Source organism: Henckelia pumila, chromosome 3 (genome assembly GCF_033568475.1).
Source record: "Henckelia pumila isolate YLH828 chromosome 3, ASM3356847v2, whole genome shotgun sequence".
Lineage (NCBI taxonomy): Eukaryota > Viridiplantae > Streptophyta > Magnoliopsida > Lamiales > Gesneriaceae > Henckelia > Henckelia pumila.
This window is the reverse complement of record NC_133122.1, coordinates 40,243,314-40,261,406: the sequence shown is the minus strand read 5'-3', so window position 1 is coordinate 40,261,406 and position 18,093 is coordinate 40,243,314. Positions and strand designations below refer to the sequence as shown.

Genomic DNA, 18,093 nt, shown 5'->3' with positions numbered 1-18,093 from the left:
TTTATTCGAAAATGCTTACGTGGCACTGTACACGTCAGCTCGACATCGGCACTGAATTGGTGTCACGTCAGCGTCACATCGGAAAAAAAAAACTAAAATTGCCAAAAAAAATAAAGATAGCGGACTGAAACTGAAATTTAAAAATATAAAGGACTGAAATCGCAAAGTGACAAACATACAGGACCAAAAAAATAATTTTCCCACAATTTTCGGTATCATGTCATCAATTTGTGTTGTTATGCATCGATTTTCGATGCCACACCTGTATTTGATAAAAATAAATAAAATTGAAAAAAAATTGATTATTGGACAAAAACTTATATTTTATTCCAAAAATTTGAAAAAAAAAATCAAGTTACATATAAACTATGAATGCGAATCAATGCTAACGAGATCGATAAAAAAAAATAGAATAACGCAAATTACCGGACCAAAATATAATTCCCCTTTGTTTTGTTCTGATTTCCAATATTCATTTAAAATGCAGTTTATTTTGATTTAAAGTGACATAATGTACACTTAAATGTAACTTTCGAAACTTTAATTATTTCCACATCCTTTTCATTCTTAAATAATTTTAGCGTTTTATATATCGGATAACTAACGGGGTTAATTAGAAGTGACAGTCAAATGAACGAATTGATTTTCTAAAACTTTTCGTTTAGGCGATGTATTTTGCACCCGAAGTCCCGTACGTACACATGAAGCCCGAAATTTGGACCAAATAGTTTGGTATTTAGATGGATAAAATTAAAAATAAGAAGCATCCATTTTTTACATGAATGACCAAAAATGAAATATTGTGTATGTATAGTAAGTTTTTTAATTGTTTGAGATATTTTGTATGTGAACATGAATTTTCGAGTTGAATCACGTTAAGTTTGTTGTGTTTATTAATTACTCTATTAATTAAGGTGGAGTCATGTGTTGTTCTGCCTAGACGGTAGATCACGTGGCCTGTTTTTTTTTTCCTTGATACATTTAATTTAGTCAAAATTGTTAATATAATTGTGACCGAATATTTTTAAAAATAAATAAATACAAGTTCAACCCATAAAAATTGAAGAGTTTATAAAATTTTAGTTCGGATAGAATAAAAATTGGCTTGGCTCCATCAGTGAGCACAATTCATATAAAATAAAATAAAAATTATATAAAGTAAAAAACGAACAGAAAAATTAAAATATTTATCATTAAGTCATAATAATTCATATTATATACAATCATTTGATAAGTTGCTAAATATATATTTTTCAATATATTTCACTAATGTGACTTGATTAATTTTTCTAAAATTTAATTTTATTTAATAAATAATAAAAGTATTATAAATATGCCCTAATAATAATTATTTTATATAAAAAATTTGAGGGGGGCCCATTCCTCTACACGAGCTAGATATATGGTCATCGACTCATCAACATTTTTCAAAACCATATCAATATGTTGTTAAAAAAATGACCCAAAACCAAAATATAATATAACTTACAGAATTAAAATTAAATTTGAATATTTATAGAATCAACGCACAAAATAGACACGAAGAGGACTATTTTTTCAATCTTCTTCCACTCATCATCGTCATCATCATTTGTTTTTCCTATAAAATATTTTTCCAAGACGCTATTCCTATATTTCTTAAATATGTTGTAATTCATGACTTGTTGTGATTAATGAAATGTTGTTGAAATTTTTTTTAAAAAAAGATGGATTTATTCTTTAATTTATTCTATATATATCGTTCTATGTTTGTTTTCAATTATTCAGATAGTGGAGAAAATTGTAAATTTTATTATATGACGTGAGAAAAATTACAATTTTAGTAGGGATGTAAATTAGCCGAGCCGAACAGTATCAAGCTCGAGCTCGGCTCGTTTGACAGAAATAAGGGCTCGAGCTCGATCTGAGCTTTTATCATAAGGCTCGGACTCGGGCTCGTTTAGTATATATAAAAGCTCGGGCTCGGCTCGTTTATCATATTAAACGATCCTGGCTCGTTTTCAAGCTTGTTTTAGGGCTCGTTAAGCAAGGCTCATTAGCAAGCCGTTAAACAGGCTCATTAGTAAGCTCGCTTTCAGGCTCGTTAAGTAGGTTCGTTTTCTGGCTCGTCAGACATATAACATAGCTCGAGTTTGATTTTTTTCGATTATAATTTCTTGATCAAATTGATTATAATTACTTGATTTATAAGCTTACCATGATCTAAAACTTCAACCTCCAACACAGTCTAATTCCAAAAATCCACCAATTTCATTTATCAAAGTTTTCGATCTTTATGAATTTACTACATCATTACTAACTGCTTAAGTCATGATATATCTTGAAATCTCCGAATTTATTATAGATCAAATTCTAGATGCAAATTTCAACCACAATCCTTCTACTGTTTTTAATCTGTACAAGTTCAATGTGTAGTATCCTCTGTTGTATAGCTATACACAATTGTATTCATCATTTCAAAAATTTTATCACACGATCAAATAATTAATAAACTCAAAATTCAAGCTTCGTTATTCTTCATATCTTTAAAATAAAATCTGAAGCTCCAAACTAAAAATGCCAAACCCAAGTTTCGAGCACTTACCCTTGAAGAAAATCAACACTTTCGATGCTTATTTCACAAGTATATAAAAATTTATTGTGTGGCTTAATTATTATAAAATATATTTTTAGATTTAAAAAAAATGTATATTTATATTAAATTTTTTTAAGAAACCACCACACTATTATTTTTTATAATTAGATATAAGCATTACTTTTGATACGATCTGTTCGTATATGAAATATTTTGTTTAATAATATTATATAACTTTATTAAAATGTTGTGCTTATATACATATAATATTGACTTAACAAGTTTTAACTCAACAAATTTAATTTAGAAAATTTCATAATTTTTTTTAACTAAAATTTTTTAATATCATTCATCTATGACATATAGTTATAATTATCGTAAGACATGCATTTTAAATAATATTGTTATTTAAGTTCTTTAAAAATGTATTGATTGAATTGTCATTCAGTAGTAATATTGCATATATAAATATTTTATTTATTGTGATTTAAAAAAAAAATAATACAATGATTTTAAAGTTAAAATAAAAAATACAAATTATGGCTACATCCTATGTATTGTAAATTCATCTTTCTTTCAACAGTATTATGTTCTAATCGTGTCATTTGCATTAATATTAATATTTTTTATTTGTCCACTCAAACTCAAACTAGATAAAGCCACATAAATAAAATGAACATATTCGTGAGCCTCCTAAACGAGCCGAGCCCGAGCTCGGGATCACGAGTCTATTAACAAACATGTTCGCGAGCTCACGAGCCAAACATCCTTAAGCTCAAACTCGACTCGTGAAAATTGTTGAGCTCAAAATCAAGCTCGAGCTCGGCTTGATAAGCTTATCGAACGAACTTTCTACCGAGCCGAACTCCAAATAGCTCGCGAACCGTTCGATTCGTTTACATCCCTAAATTTTAGTTTCATAAGTTGTTTATTATATATTTTAATTAGTAATTAAGAGAGCTTATTAACTTAAAATTTTTTTATGTTGTCATTTTTTTCAAAAACAACTAATAAATTGATTGAATATTATTTTTTTGACATACATATTGATCTCCTATATATAACTCGTGTGATGGGAATAAAACTTTATTACGTATACTTTAAAATATCATTTAAATCTTGTTGCTTCAAATGAAAGGAGAAAAAAAAAATCAAAATGCCACACCAGACATATTATTTGACAAAAATATATATATCGTTTACATAGAGCAAAACATTTTTAACGAATTTAATATAATAATAATAATTATTATTATTATTATTATAGGAAAAATTTGTAAAATAGATTGCATCAACCATTTTTTTTTTAAGAAAATGACCTCCTCGAGTTTATTTGATACATACCTGTGATGAAAATAAAACTTCATTACGTGTATACATTAATATGTCATTTAAATCGTGTTGCTTCAAAATGAAAGAGGGAAAAAATCAAAATGCCACCAAATAACGTGGCACCAGACATAGTATTCGACATAAATATATCGTTGACACATAACAAAATTAACATTTTTAACAAGTTTAATATTATATCTACACAGCAGCAAAATGGTAAGTTAGATCCAACCTATACAGGCACTGTCTTAACATACATCTAACGGTTCTCATTCATCAATAAATGTAGGGTTAATTATTTTTTATTTGACCCCGCATGTATTGTTAAATGAGGACCGTTAGATCGGTGTAGTGTCTGTAAAGATAGATTGAAATGAACCCAGCAAAATAAACACAAAAATCAACTAATTGGTCTAATCATACCAAATTTTGACGAATTATACAACTGAAAGCAAAATCATACCAAATTGTAAAACTAAATTCGTAAATTTCTTCCAACGTAATATTTTACTCACGCACGAAGGATATTATATTACACTTTCTTCACTACTATTATATATATATATTTTTTATAAAAGCTATTATATATTATTGATACATAATTTCTGGTAGCATATTCAAACAAAGAAGCTTTGGAAGAGGGATTTGAATTTATCCATCTCCGGAGAAGGCAATGAAACCAAGGCATTGATTCCATGGCTGTCGGGGAAAACCCAGCAGATATCCTTCCGGTGGCTCACCACCGGACAGCTGTACAATGGCTTCCCCCATGGATACGCCACCTCATCAAACCCTAATCTCAGCCATGAACTCACCATATACTCCCCGCATGGAAGCCCTTTGTGTATCTCCAGCCAATCTACCACGGATCTCGCGTACTCACTCGTCACTCTCGCCGGAGCAGCCGACACCATCTCCACCATATTTGAGAACGGCCCGCGTTCTATGTCCCCGCATTTCGCGGACGAATATGCTACAAGAACCGCGTTGCCGCAGTACGGCAGTGGCAGAGGTGGATCCTTCAGCCTCGACCTTAAGTCCACCACGTTCAGCAAAGTGGACACTCTGTGATCTGGCTCTTCTTTGCCGTGCTCCGGCGCCGCCGTGTGCGACAGGGCTTTGCACCGCCAGATGAGCGCCACCACCACGTCGAAAGTCGAGATCTTCTTGGTGGTGTCTTTCGCTGCTGCTGCTGCCTTTTGTTTTAGATGGGTGATATCGTTTGGTGTGAATTTGAAGATCGTGTAGTCCAGTGTTTCGGGTTGGCAGTCGAAAACAGGTGGGCCGGAGACGGGGAGTTGGGGTTTGAAAAACTCGGGATGAGAGTACTCGACGGTGGGCGGAGATCTGGCGGCGAGGAGGCGGCGGTCGAGGCATGGCGTGAAAGGGAAGGGTTTGTCTTCGTCAAATGCTTGGGAAGCTAGAATGTCTTTGAAGGTTTTTGCACTTATTCCATCGTGCAATATATGGTTCACTGACATTCCAAATGCAAAACCTCCACACTTAAATGATGTTACCTGCAATTGCATTAAACCTCAATATATATATTATTCATCCCTCTATTTTATATATATAGAAAATTTCAGTTGTCCAATCAATGATCCTTAACTCGTCTCCGACCATTAAAACCCGATACCGTGTTTTAGTGATGCGAAAAAAAAAAAACAAATAAAACCCGGTACGTCGGAAACGAGTTGGGCAGGAATGATTGGACAGCTGAAAACTTCTCTATATATAGATACAAATATATAGACTATTTTATTTGTTTCTCTCATGCATAAATTCTTGAAAATAGTAAAATACTATATATGTACATGTTCTGTTACATACTGAGTTACACGATAGTTTTGACATCACAAAAATAACTCAATTAACATATCTTTCAATTAATGCAAATATTATAATTTCAAAGGTAACGTGTGACCACGTGATTGTTTCCGTGGTTACCTGAAAAATGCAGAGCGGTTGATCATCATTATCATGAGGGGAAGATGGCACCAGATTCTTGAGAGAGTGGACGGCAAGTTGCTGGAATCCGAGATTGGGACGGCCCAAGTCGCCTATCTCTTGGAGTGAATACTCGGAAGAGGCCACCACAAAGCCGGCCCCCGCCGAGTTGCACTCTATCTCCAGCCGCCCGGACTCCTGGTTCAGCTTCAGTCTTCCGGCCATGAAGTCGAACAAGACGAGCACTTTTTCCAGCGCAGTTTTGAGCCTTTTGGCCACGGATTCGGGTGGGAACTTCGGGTTGGCGGAGAAGAAATTGGCTGTGGGGATCCTGTAGTTGAGGATTTGATCAATGTTGGACAAGAAGATGGATTTTTTCTCGGTTGGTTCTAATTGTGGTGGGAAAACAAGTGTGGATTCTTGGAATGTGACCTTAAGGTCTTGCATGGCAGAATTGGGCAAGATAATCGCCATAGCCGCCTTGTATTTCTTATTTTTGCAATACCGATAATTAAGTTTTATGTAGCTAGAAATGCTATCAGCTGCAGCTATTTATTGACAACTCCATCCAGTACTGTTGAAGGTAATTGAATATTATTGATGAACCAAGATAATGTTGCAAAGAAAGATTACATTTTTTGTCATGAATGTTTGATTTTTTTTTATGATTTCAATTTTAGTAAAATTTCAGTTTTAGTTTGTATCTTCTCGTTTTTTTTAATAATTTAGATCATTTTTATCGAGAGTTTTAATGTGACACTACTACACATATCAATGTCACGTAAAAAAAATTAGTAAAATTGCCAATAAATAAATAAATAAATATACAAATTAACATAAAATATAATTTAACAATATATATATTAATGAACAGCTAAAAACGTAAAATGATAAATATATTTTTCGAAGCTAAAAGTTGCATATGTTGGATGTGCATGTATGGAATTAATTGTATTCTATAAATAATATTTTCATGTTTCATGTTTATTAAATCTTGAACCAATCTTAAAAGGGGCCCTGCCTTCTTGAATAATTGATTTTAATGGACGCCAATGTTTAATAATAGTTGAGATGCTCTAAAACGCTGCACTCAAAAGGACGCCAACTTTTGTTCCGATTTTACTCTCTCCTCCTATCCGTTATCCCATTAAATCTCCCGTCAACTTCACTCACAAAAAAATACATATAAAAATTATGGGTGGGATCGGGTCGGGACCCGTCCCGTAACCCCATTACCGGATTCTCGTCCCAATAAGAATTGATATTTTTTTTCTATTCCGATCTCGTATCCGAAAAGTATCGAGACCCGAATGTTCGGGATCCCGTCGAGCAGAGAGAGGGAATTCCCGAAAAATATTTTTTAAAAAAATTTTATGAAGAAACTCAAATAATTTCTTAGTACATTACAAATAAAGTAAAATTTCTTTGTATATAACCGTTAAAAACTAAAACATCTTTTTAGTACATTACAAATAAACTAAAACAACTACTTGGTTAATACAATAAAAACATATAATTATTCGAAATAATAAAAAAAACAAGATGAAAATTTATAACTCAACATAAATATTAAAAAATATATATATAAATATAAAAAATAGTAATTTGAGAGATAATTATAAAATATTAATATTAAAACAAAATTATAAAAAATATTTCTATTTTTTAATTAAAAAACATTATTAATATATTCGGGTCGGATCGGGAATCCCGTCGGGTAAGGTTGTTGATCCCGATCCCGATCCCGTTCTCGGAATTGATCGGGTCGGGAAAAATTCAGGACGGAAAAAATTCGGGACGAGAACGAGTTGGGATTAATCGGAAAGGGTCGGAAATTTTGTCAATTTTGTCAGTCCTAATAAAAATAACATATATTTTACACACGCATCATGAGTGTGCATTTGTTGCTAGTATATATAATATAAGAAAGGGTACCTTCTTAAATCTTGAACCAATCATATACATCAATTATTAGCTAAATATTAAATTAGTGCACGAAATTTTGTTAATAGTTTAATTGGTACATATCCATCGGATTTTGACCGAATCATGATGAAGAAAAATGGTATAATAGTCTTTTTATAATACAAAATAATTAATGCAATAATATTAATTATTCTGTTTCAAAACCAACTTCATCGTTTTTGTCCGCCAGAAAAACCGAGAACGACTTCAATTTATTATTAGTCATTTCTCTTATAAAATCATTGTGTTTAAATAAACTTTCAATTTTTAATTTTTTGATTAAAAAACATGTGGCGCATTATGACGGAGTTTAATTGGTGATTTGATGAGTTTTCTTATAAATATAATTTGAAATTTGAATTAATTTTTAGTAGAATTTACGTAATATTTTTATTAAAATAATATATTCAATAAATTTTTACATGGTTAAAATATTAAAAATATTTTATCACAGTCATTATTATTTAATATTTTTAAAAAATATTAATGAGAAAAGTATGTATAAAAAAATGGAATTTTAGCTAAAAAAAGTATTTATTTATTTTCTATGGTGTCAATTTATTTATTTAATTTACAATTATTTAGATATTGTATGCCTTAATATAATTTATCTAATGTTTTCTCGATGAAATATATAATCTATTTAATCTATCTAATATAATAAATATTATGTACAAATAAAATTTTAATAAAATCAATTTTTATGTCTAAAATATAATATATAAATGTATATAATTAAAAATAAAAATAAAATGTGTATTATTAGTAATAAAGAACAAATTGGACATTTTACATAAATATCATTGGAAATTGACCGGAATCCGGTGGATATGTATCAATTAAGTTATTAACAAAATTTCGTGTATCAATTTAACATTTAACCGATAGTTCGTGTATCAAATTAAAATTTTTTAGAGTAATTTTTACTATAATATAATGTATAAATGTGTAACTATATTTGACAAGTATACAAAACTGGCCAGTTAATGATTTCCATAAATTCTACATTAATCGCGCCCCAAGTACGATAAATTTGGTTGGACTTTCTTTTCAATTATATATACAGGGCCATACTTTTGGTGAGAGATCCATTTCTTTAATAAGATTAACTAGTATGTTTGCACACACACGATGTGTGAAGAAAAGTTGTTTTTTTATTATATATTTAATTTCAATAAATATTTTAATAAATTTATAGTAGAAAAAATAAACTTTTTTGGGTTAAGAATTGTAGCCATAAGAAGTAGTTAAAATATCATTGCTTCTATTAGGTATTTCCCGCTCCATTAGTTTTTTTTAAATAATTTGAAATTTAAAAATAGATAAATAAATAAAAATTATTATTAATTTTTTGTGGCCATACCAAGAGACCAAGTAGTTTCTGTAAGACTTTCTTACTTAACTAGTCGCGGTGACACGCGCGATGCGTGTACATAAAATAAATGATAAGATTTTGTTATGCTTATAAGCATAACAGCAAAATTCATGATACAATATTATATTTACGTTATCCAAAGTGAAAAAAAAAAATTGATAGTTTTTAAATTTGAAATGTGACACATCAACATACCAAATATAGTTATTATCATTCTCTCAAGTTTAATATAATAGGAAGAGATATATATGTATAGATGATGAAAACTAGTTGTCAACGCATACATTCTGTTTGAGAACGATATTTATATATATATATATATATAAAATGAAAAATTTTATTATAGTTTTGAATTACCTATAATTAATTTATTTTGAATAAACAAATGACGTAAAATTATAAATGTAATTATATTAAAAAATTATTAATTTTCATTATATCAATTGTTGTTTAAATAAATAAAGAGATAACTGTAAGATATAGAGAAAGTTAAGGAGAGTGAAATGTGAGAGAAGTAAGGATATTTTCACCAACATGTTACTAAGGAGTTTAACTTAATAGTATAGATATTAGCATTTTTCGAGATAATTCCCTGTTAAGTCTTTTATTTTATGTTATATTTTCGATTCAGTTCTCCATCTTTAAATTTCCCTCTGTATTTGATCCTCCGTTAATTTGAGCACTAAAATGGACTGAGTTGCAACGGAAAATTCCCTATTCAGTCTTTCATTTTTATCGTACTTTCTCGATTCAGTCTCCAATTTTTTCCTGTCTCTCAGTTTTTTTTATATATACAAACTTGATTTTCTCGTTCTTCAACTCTCCGCGATTATATTCATATTTTTTTAAAAAAAAATCATGTTTATATTGTAGCTAATTAGACATATTAAATTACATACGTGAATACATGTTTAATTTAGTAAAACAAAAAACCTAATACTAAATCGGGAAAACGACATAAAATTAAGTGTTAATTAAGTTGTCCCGGAGAAGGCAACTTGAGACACTTGAAAAACCGAATGATAAATTGAGAAAATCCGTGGCATTATTTCACAAAAAGATTTATTCTTTTATTTATCATTATTACTTTATCGGCTATCATGATAATTTTTTCCTTAATCGCAATTATTAGCATTGCTAATATGCTATTACCCCGTTATTCTAATTGACATTGTTATTGCACGTTATTTGTTTTATTATTATTATTATTATTATTATTATTATTATTATTATAACGAATATTTTGTTGAAAAAATTATAGATGAGGAATTGAGGATGATCTTATCGATCAATGTTAAAAAAATTAATGATTTATTGGATTAGCTAAAACCTAAGGGAAAGTGGGAGAACTGAAAAGGATTAATGATCTCATTATTTCGATGATGATGATGATATTTAATACTAATAATAAACACTAAAGTATGTCAATAATGTTTTTTTCTCAAAAGATAATAAAGATCATATAATTTTATTGTCGACCATTTCGTGTCATGTCGATAATTTAAGAATTGTCTTGTTTAGTCAGAGAGGCAATTAATTGCTTGAGGATAATCAAAAGCAAGTCGTAATGTCTATTTATGGCTACCCAATTCTGGTTGCAAGTATTTATTGCTTTTGCAAATTTCATAGCTAAAATTTTCAAGATATTGATTTCAATGAACTCGTAAGATTACATGGGTTTTTTTATTTTTACCGTAAATTAAATAATAAATTTCAAAAATAATGTAAAATTAAAAAAATTTTACAAAATACTGTAAAACTCCAAATCTGACAGCGGACTTTCATTTATACGTAGGCATCGTCCTCCGCCACGAGGCGCGGATGCTGCCAAATAGGCAGCGTCCGCGCTCCGTGGCGGAGGACGCTGCCAAATAGGCAGCGTCGCGCCCCGTGGCGGAGGACGCTGCCTAGTTGGCAGCGTCCTCCGCCACGGAGCGCGGACGCTATGCCTAGGTGGAGAATTAAATTTATTTTAAATCATCTAACACTGACTTAATTAAAAAAAAAACGCATATTGAACGCGTAATAAATTTTTAAATATATTATATAACGCGTAAAGAATTAATTTAACGCGTAAACAATTAATTCTACGCGTAATTGTATTACTATATATATATATATGTTCACAAATGTTATTCGGATATCACTCATACAAATATTAAACTCTTTAAAATTTTTTCTTTTCTTTTATCCGTTTTTCATTTTTATTTCAAAAAAATATATCGAGAATGGAAAACATTGATATATTTTTATATTTTGGTGGTCATATTATTGTGGATAGTGGATCGATTGTGTATAGTATTCCTTATACTATACCGATGCGAGTTCTACGTACCATTACTTTTTCCGAGTTGGTTGAAGCTGTGCATCAAATATTGAGGATTGATCCAACTATTTTTACTCTCAAATTGTCAACGAAATATTCTTTAATGGAAAATTCATCTTGGCATGAAATTCAAGTCAATCTTGTCGATGACAACGCTTTAGAGTTTATGATGCAATCTCCCAATATACGTATATTGCATTTGTACGTGGAAGCAAACCAAATTTACCATCACGTTGGTCATGTCGACCAAGAATCGGATATTTTACACGTCACCGAAGGAATGGACAACATGTATCTTTATCCTGAAAGTGGATCGTGGGATCAATATATCGCCGGCACATCAGAACCTGATCCTGCAAGTTGGCCGCAAAGTACACGTATTTGGGAACAAAATTATGGTGAAGCAAATTGGAATTCAGAAATTCAAAACTTTGTGCCACGTGTTGATGATCCTAGGAGTGAAAACGAAGATGTCCAGATAAGCGATACAGAGCCAGAGATGTCATACGGGGAGTCTGAGGAAGAAGATGATGACGATGTTGAAGATGTGAATGATGATGTACATGTGAATATCCATGCAAATACTGATGAGGGAACATCATCTCGTCCATCACCTCGTCAGAAATTACAAAGGCAAGATGTTCCTTTCTTTTCTATCACTTCTGATATGCCATCTTTCTTTAATACATATTTTGGAGAAGAGATTCCTGATTCTATTGGCGTACCTCATGACATGCGAACAAGAAACTATAATGAGGAGAGAGGAGAACTATGTGTAAACATGGTTTTCAAGGATAAAAAAGATCTGATTGCACCTGTGAAGAATTATTCGGTCAGAGTTTCTAGGCGTGAATATCTTGTTGTTGAGAGCACACGCATTTTGTGGAAAATTCAATGCAAAAATGATTCTTCCACCGTCAGATGTCGTTGGGGTCTTCGCGCATCTTTCAAGGAGAAAACATGTTATTGGAAAATAACCAGATATGGTGGGCCTCATACATGTATATCAACCAACGTCGGCATAGATCATCACAACTTGAATAGTGATATGGTTGCACATACACTATTGGGCATTGTACGATGTGATCCTTCGTACGAGATTAAATATATAATAGAGAGTGTGAAAGATAAATATGGATATCAAATCTCGTATACGAAGGTGTGGCGGAGTCTGAAACGTGCAGTGGAAATTGTTTATGGAACTTGGGAGAGCTCTGTTCAATTACTGCCAAAATATATGCGTGCTCTTTGCAAATACAATATTGTAACAATTGTCGACTGGAAGCATCTCAGAAACAATGAAGAAATAAAAACATTGAACTATTGTTTTTGGGCGTTCAAGCCGTGTACTATAGGATTTCGACACTGTCAAAAAATCATTAGTGTCGACGGTACACATTTGTACACAAAGTACAAACACAAAATGTTGATCGCTGTCACTCTCGATGCTAACAATCAAGTTCTACCATTGGCTTTTGCAATTGTCGATGAAGAAACGTCTGATTCCTGGAAGTGGTTTTTGGAAATGTTGGACGGCATGTTGTATGTGGCAAAAATGGTGTGTGTCTAATATCTGATAGGCACAAGGGAATCGTGCGAGCCGTTGAAGATCTACCCTATTTCAAACCTCCACAAGGTGTGCATCGTTTTTGTTTGCGGCACGTGTGCTCAAATTTTAATTCCAGGTTCAAAGATGTGCATTTGAAAGATTTGTGCTGGGAAGCAGGTAGTCAACATCAAATTTGTAAATTTGATGCAACAATGGAGGCAATTAAGAACAAAAATATTTTGCCACACAGATATTTGGATGGAATATCAAAGGAAAAATGGAGTATGGCCCATGACGGAGGTTGGCGTCGTGGAGTGATGACGACCAACATGTCCGAGCGCTTAAACAGTGTGTTAAAGGGAGCTCGTAGACTGCCTATATCTGCAATAGTACACTTGACCCTTCTGAGATGTGTCCAATACTTCATTGAACGTGTGACAAAAGGTCAACGTATGGTTCAAGAAAATCAATTGTGGTCGGATTATGCACGGCGAAAGTATGAGGAATGGGCAAAGAAATCTAGTGAACATCGTGTTGTTAAATATGATGTACGATCACAAACTGCTCAGGTTGTGACCGGAGGAAGGCCAAGTCGCGGCCAACACATGCAAGTGGTGAGAATATCAACAACAGATTGTTCATGTGGTAAATGGACAATTTTCGGCATCCCGTGTTCTCATGCTATTTGCACCGCTAAATGACACTCGTTAGATCCCACGACACTTGTGCAGCCATGGTACAATATATCGGAGTACCTCGCAACGTATGAAGGAAGATTTGAACCTCTTGTAGATGAAAGATATTGGGATCGTCCTACCTTTGAGTTGCAACACAACCCAGTTAGACGTGAAAGAAGAAGAGCAGGTAGGGATACAACGACTCGACTAAGAAACGAGATGGACATGCCGGTAGCGAGAGAGAGACAACAACGAAGAACTAACAGGTATAAACTTTGAAAATTTAATTTGTTCTTAAAAATATGTCTTGTAATATATTTTAATTTGTATATGTCTATTTTTTTTTTCAGGAGCATCAGATGAACGTGGACAATTGATTGCTTGACGAAAAATGTATAACAAATAAATGTTTGTTGGTAGCATATGCGTTTTTATAATTGTGTCATATAATGTATGCATTGAATAAGATATGTATTTGATATTGGTTAAATGCATTGATCTATTACACTACTAGCATTTTTCTTCATATTTGTTTGAATCAACTTAATAAAGTATTTAAAATAATTGTGGTATAATAAAAAAAAAACTCATACGGAAAGAAAAAAAAATCACATGCATAACTGATTATCAATTACTATAACACAAAAAAAAATATCATTATTGTTCATGACAATTGCAGTTATACAAATGACCACCGGTACCACAAGCAGGTGGTCTACGTCTACATTGTCCTCTACGCACAACAGGAGCATCAACAATTTTTTCACTCCTCTCTTGTTGCTCATCTGAATAACTAGGGAATATTACAGGTGACGGAACGTTTTTTTCAGGAGCCAGAATATTGCGTTGACCAGTATTAAGCAGATCTGTAAAACTTTGGATATTTTCACAAAATGGAGTATGATAACCGGCATCAACATATGAACCAGATGGTCCTGCACCGTAAAATCCACCGAATGGTCCGGTATTGTACAACCCACTAGATGGCCCTGCGTTGTCGAACCCACCAGATGGACCCGCGTTGTAGAACCCACCAGATGGACCCGCATTGTAGAACTCACCAGATGGACGAGGAGGAACAAACCCTGATGATGACTGATGCGAATCAGAGGATGACACACTAAATGTAGAACTCCTAGTGGCAGCGGATGCTGCTGGCGTCGCACACCCCCACGCCACGACGCAGCATCCGCTCCAAATGTTAGCGGACTCTGCCCACGTGTACTGAGTATCCGCTGTCAGATTTGGAGTTTTACGGTATTTGTAAAAGTTTTTTAATTTTACATTATTTTTGACATTTATTATTTAATTTACGGTAAAAATAAAAAACCCAAGATTACATATATAGCTCGGCCGGGCACCCATATTGGTTTTCTTATAAATTATAGTATATTGTTTGATTCGTAGATAAGACGGTGAATGACATATAAATTAAGTTAATATATACTGAAAAAAAGATCCAAAAGCTATAACAAAACATAACTTATACAACAAAATTCCAAATTTTAATACTTGTAGACAAAACATAAAACATTTGCACTATTTTCCCGGTACTTTTTGAAAAACTTTTTTTTCATGGAGTGAATGGTCTGTTGTGCTGCATAAGTAGCAATATTGAATACTGATTGATTAATATAATGATGTTTAAAAAAAATCATGTTCTGTGTAATTCTTTTTTCATCCTCTTCAAAAATTAGATTGTTTACTCGTAAAAGAGTAATAAAAGCTGAGTAGGTATCATGTGAGACGATCTCACAGATTTATGTTAGTGAGACGAATTGACTTAATCTATATTTACAGTGAAAAGTAATATTGTTGACATAAAAAATAATATTAATTCACGGGTTGCTTCATTTCGGATACCCATCTCACAAAATTGATACGTGAGACCAATGGCAGAGCTAGAATTATCAATCTATCTGGGCTATAATTTTAAGCCCTTCAATGCTTTAATTTTTTGAATTAAGCTACCCGGGTTAATAACACATCAATCCAAATTTATTCAAAATTCATATATAAAAAATTTCAAAAAAAATTTGTGCCACCCGGGCTTTAATATACATAGCTCCGCCATTGCGTGAGACGATCGTATATGAGTTTGTGATAAAAGTCCATACTGATCATGAATTTTTTTTTAAACGAGAAGAGTAGGATTTTAAATAGCTGATGAAATATAGTGTTTTTAAAGTTCAAGTTTCTTATTACGGAATTTTTTTAAAATAAAAATAAAGGCAACAAACTATGCCCATATGTAATAAAAGTATAAAACAACGACAATAAGAGTAATAAAAATTCAATACATACATGATAGAAATGTCAAAAAAAGCGTTAACTCGCTCACTTGATGCAGGTAAATAAACTTAAATAGGAAAGATACATGAGTGTGATATGTCATATGAGTGATGGTGCCTCATCCAAATGCTAACCGATTAAAAAGTCTTAACATTACTTTTACATTAAAAAAAAAAAAAAATTGTTAGCAAACAAGAGAAAAAGGGCCTAACCTAGACCAGCCCACTGCCTACATGTTAGTGTCATTAGATCAAAGTTTGGTGGGTTGGGTCTCACTACAAGGTTATGGGCCTGGCCAGCCATGCCTTGAATGGGCCGCACCGTTGCTTGACCTGTTAATAGGCTGTTATACATGCCTTAAATGGGCCTCACCGTGGCCAGCCATGCCTTAACTCTAAAGTTGAGCATGATCTTGAGCGTGTTGCTTTGAATCAACTTTTGTCTCGGGAAAGTTCTTATCATCTGTGCATCTTGGTTAATTGATGTAGTTTTGTATGACTTTTTTAAGTGCTTTTTTAAAATAGTTTTTGTAACCAAACGCAACACTTTTAAGAAAATTGATTTTATTTTAAAAAAAATGTTTTTAACCTCCAACTTCTCTAACCAAAAGGCCTCTAAGTCTATAACACTAGTTTTGACTTTTGAGTCGTGTTCAAACTTGAATTATTTCGTTTTCATGATTTAATAGATGTTAGTAAATCTTATATGTTACATAAGTTGTCATAGTTTTAGAATATTAGAAAAATACTCTTTGTGAATAAGCACGTAATCTGTGTGACTGTGTGTATAGGTAAAAAAATGTATAAAATTTCAAAATCAGTTAAAATAAAAAATTATGTAGATATTTTTCATAGGGGAGTGTTATTTACACTCCACTTTTTGTTAATCACACTCCATTTATTACTTTTTACCACATGGTTGATTATATTACCCTTTAATCAATTTTAGTAAATTCTTTAATAGTCTCATTAATTCCTAAAATGAGTTTTGTAAGCTTTAACAACTCAATATATTGTAATTTGTAGTTATATATATGTCAATATTTTTAAATACGGAATGCAAACAAATTTTTAAAAACTTTTAAAAGGGTTTGACTCCGAAAGGGACCCAATTTCACATGAATCAGAAGTACATTGACTCATGCACAAATTTTTAAAAACTTATTGATTAAAACAACAGTTCATTGTTATGTTATATTTATAATTTTCGAAAACAATAATATTTTATTCTTATGTTTTTCATACTTTATTTCATAATAATTTATATTGTAATTTTAAAATTCAAACTTTAATTTAATCACAATATCTTATGAAATTTTGAATTGTTAATATATTTGTATAAGAAACATTATCCTAAACAAAAATAAAATTTTACAGTACTATGCTCTTAAAATTTAGTGTTAATTTATATGAAATGACTAGAGCTCAACAATATCTTTACAGATAGTATTATGCGTTTTAAAAAATTATTCTAAAATAATAAAATATCTTCCTATTTTTAATCTTAATTTTTAATATATGTAAATTTACATTTTATCCCAAACACTTTAACATAATCTTGGTAAATAAAAATTTTGTAACACACCAGTTTTATGTATTTTATATAAAAAAAAATTGAATAACATTTTGTATATATATACTACAAAATATTGACATATAATATGAACAAATTGATATTTAAGATTAAGAAATATCTTTTTTTATTTTGTAATTTATTTGCATACGAGGAAAACAATGACATATTTTGTATATATCAAAATCTTACTAGTTAATAAATAAAATGATTGAATTTGAATTTTTTTAAGGTAAATAGAGATTTTATTATGTGAGGAAATAATTAATTAGGGTAATCTTGTCTATTAGAGAATTATATAAATAAAGTAGAGTGTTATTACCATTTTTTGAAGTGTAAATAACACTCTTCTTTTTCATAAGATTTTTTTATAACAATAATGTGCTGATAAATTTACGATAATAGATTTTTTGATATCAAATGTTAAATATCAGGATAAATTTAAGGCTAAATAAAATCCTCCATTACCATAACACAAAAAGA

At 31.3% G+C, this 18,093-nt stretch overlaps 1 protein-coding gene across 1 annotated transcript; it reads right to left on the bottom strand.

Moving 5' to 3' along the window:
• Nucleotides 1-4,374: 4,374 nt before the first annotated feature.
• On the bottom strand, nucleotides 4,375-6,346 carry LOC140892325 (acyltransferase GLAUCE-like). Its single transcript, XM_073301174.1, has 2 exons — nucleotides 5,855-6,346; nucleotides 4,375-5,424 (listed from the first exon to the last, which is right to left on the bottom strand). Exons 1-2 carry the CDS (start codon nucleotides 6,326-6,328, stop codon nucleotides 4,525-4,527), a joined length of 1,374 nt encoding a protein of 457 aa, XP_073157275.1. The 5' UTR covers nucleotides 6,329-6,346; the 3' UTR covers nucleotides 4,375-4,524.
• Between the last annotated feature and the right edge of the window lie 11,747 nt (nucleotides 6,347-18,093).

What these genes read in the sequence shown, in the direction of transcription:
- LOC140892325 (XM_073301174.1), bottom strand. Translation starts at nt 6,328, where the DNA reads ATGGCGATTATCTTGCCCAATTCTGCCATGCAAGACCTTAAGGTCACA. An exon ending in AACCGCTCTGCATTTTTCAG is followed by an intron (nt 5,425 to 5,854) that starts GTAACCACGGAA and finishes ATGCAATTGCAG; the next exon opens with GTAACATCATTTAAGTGTGG.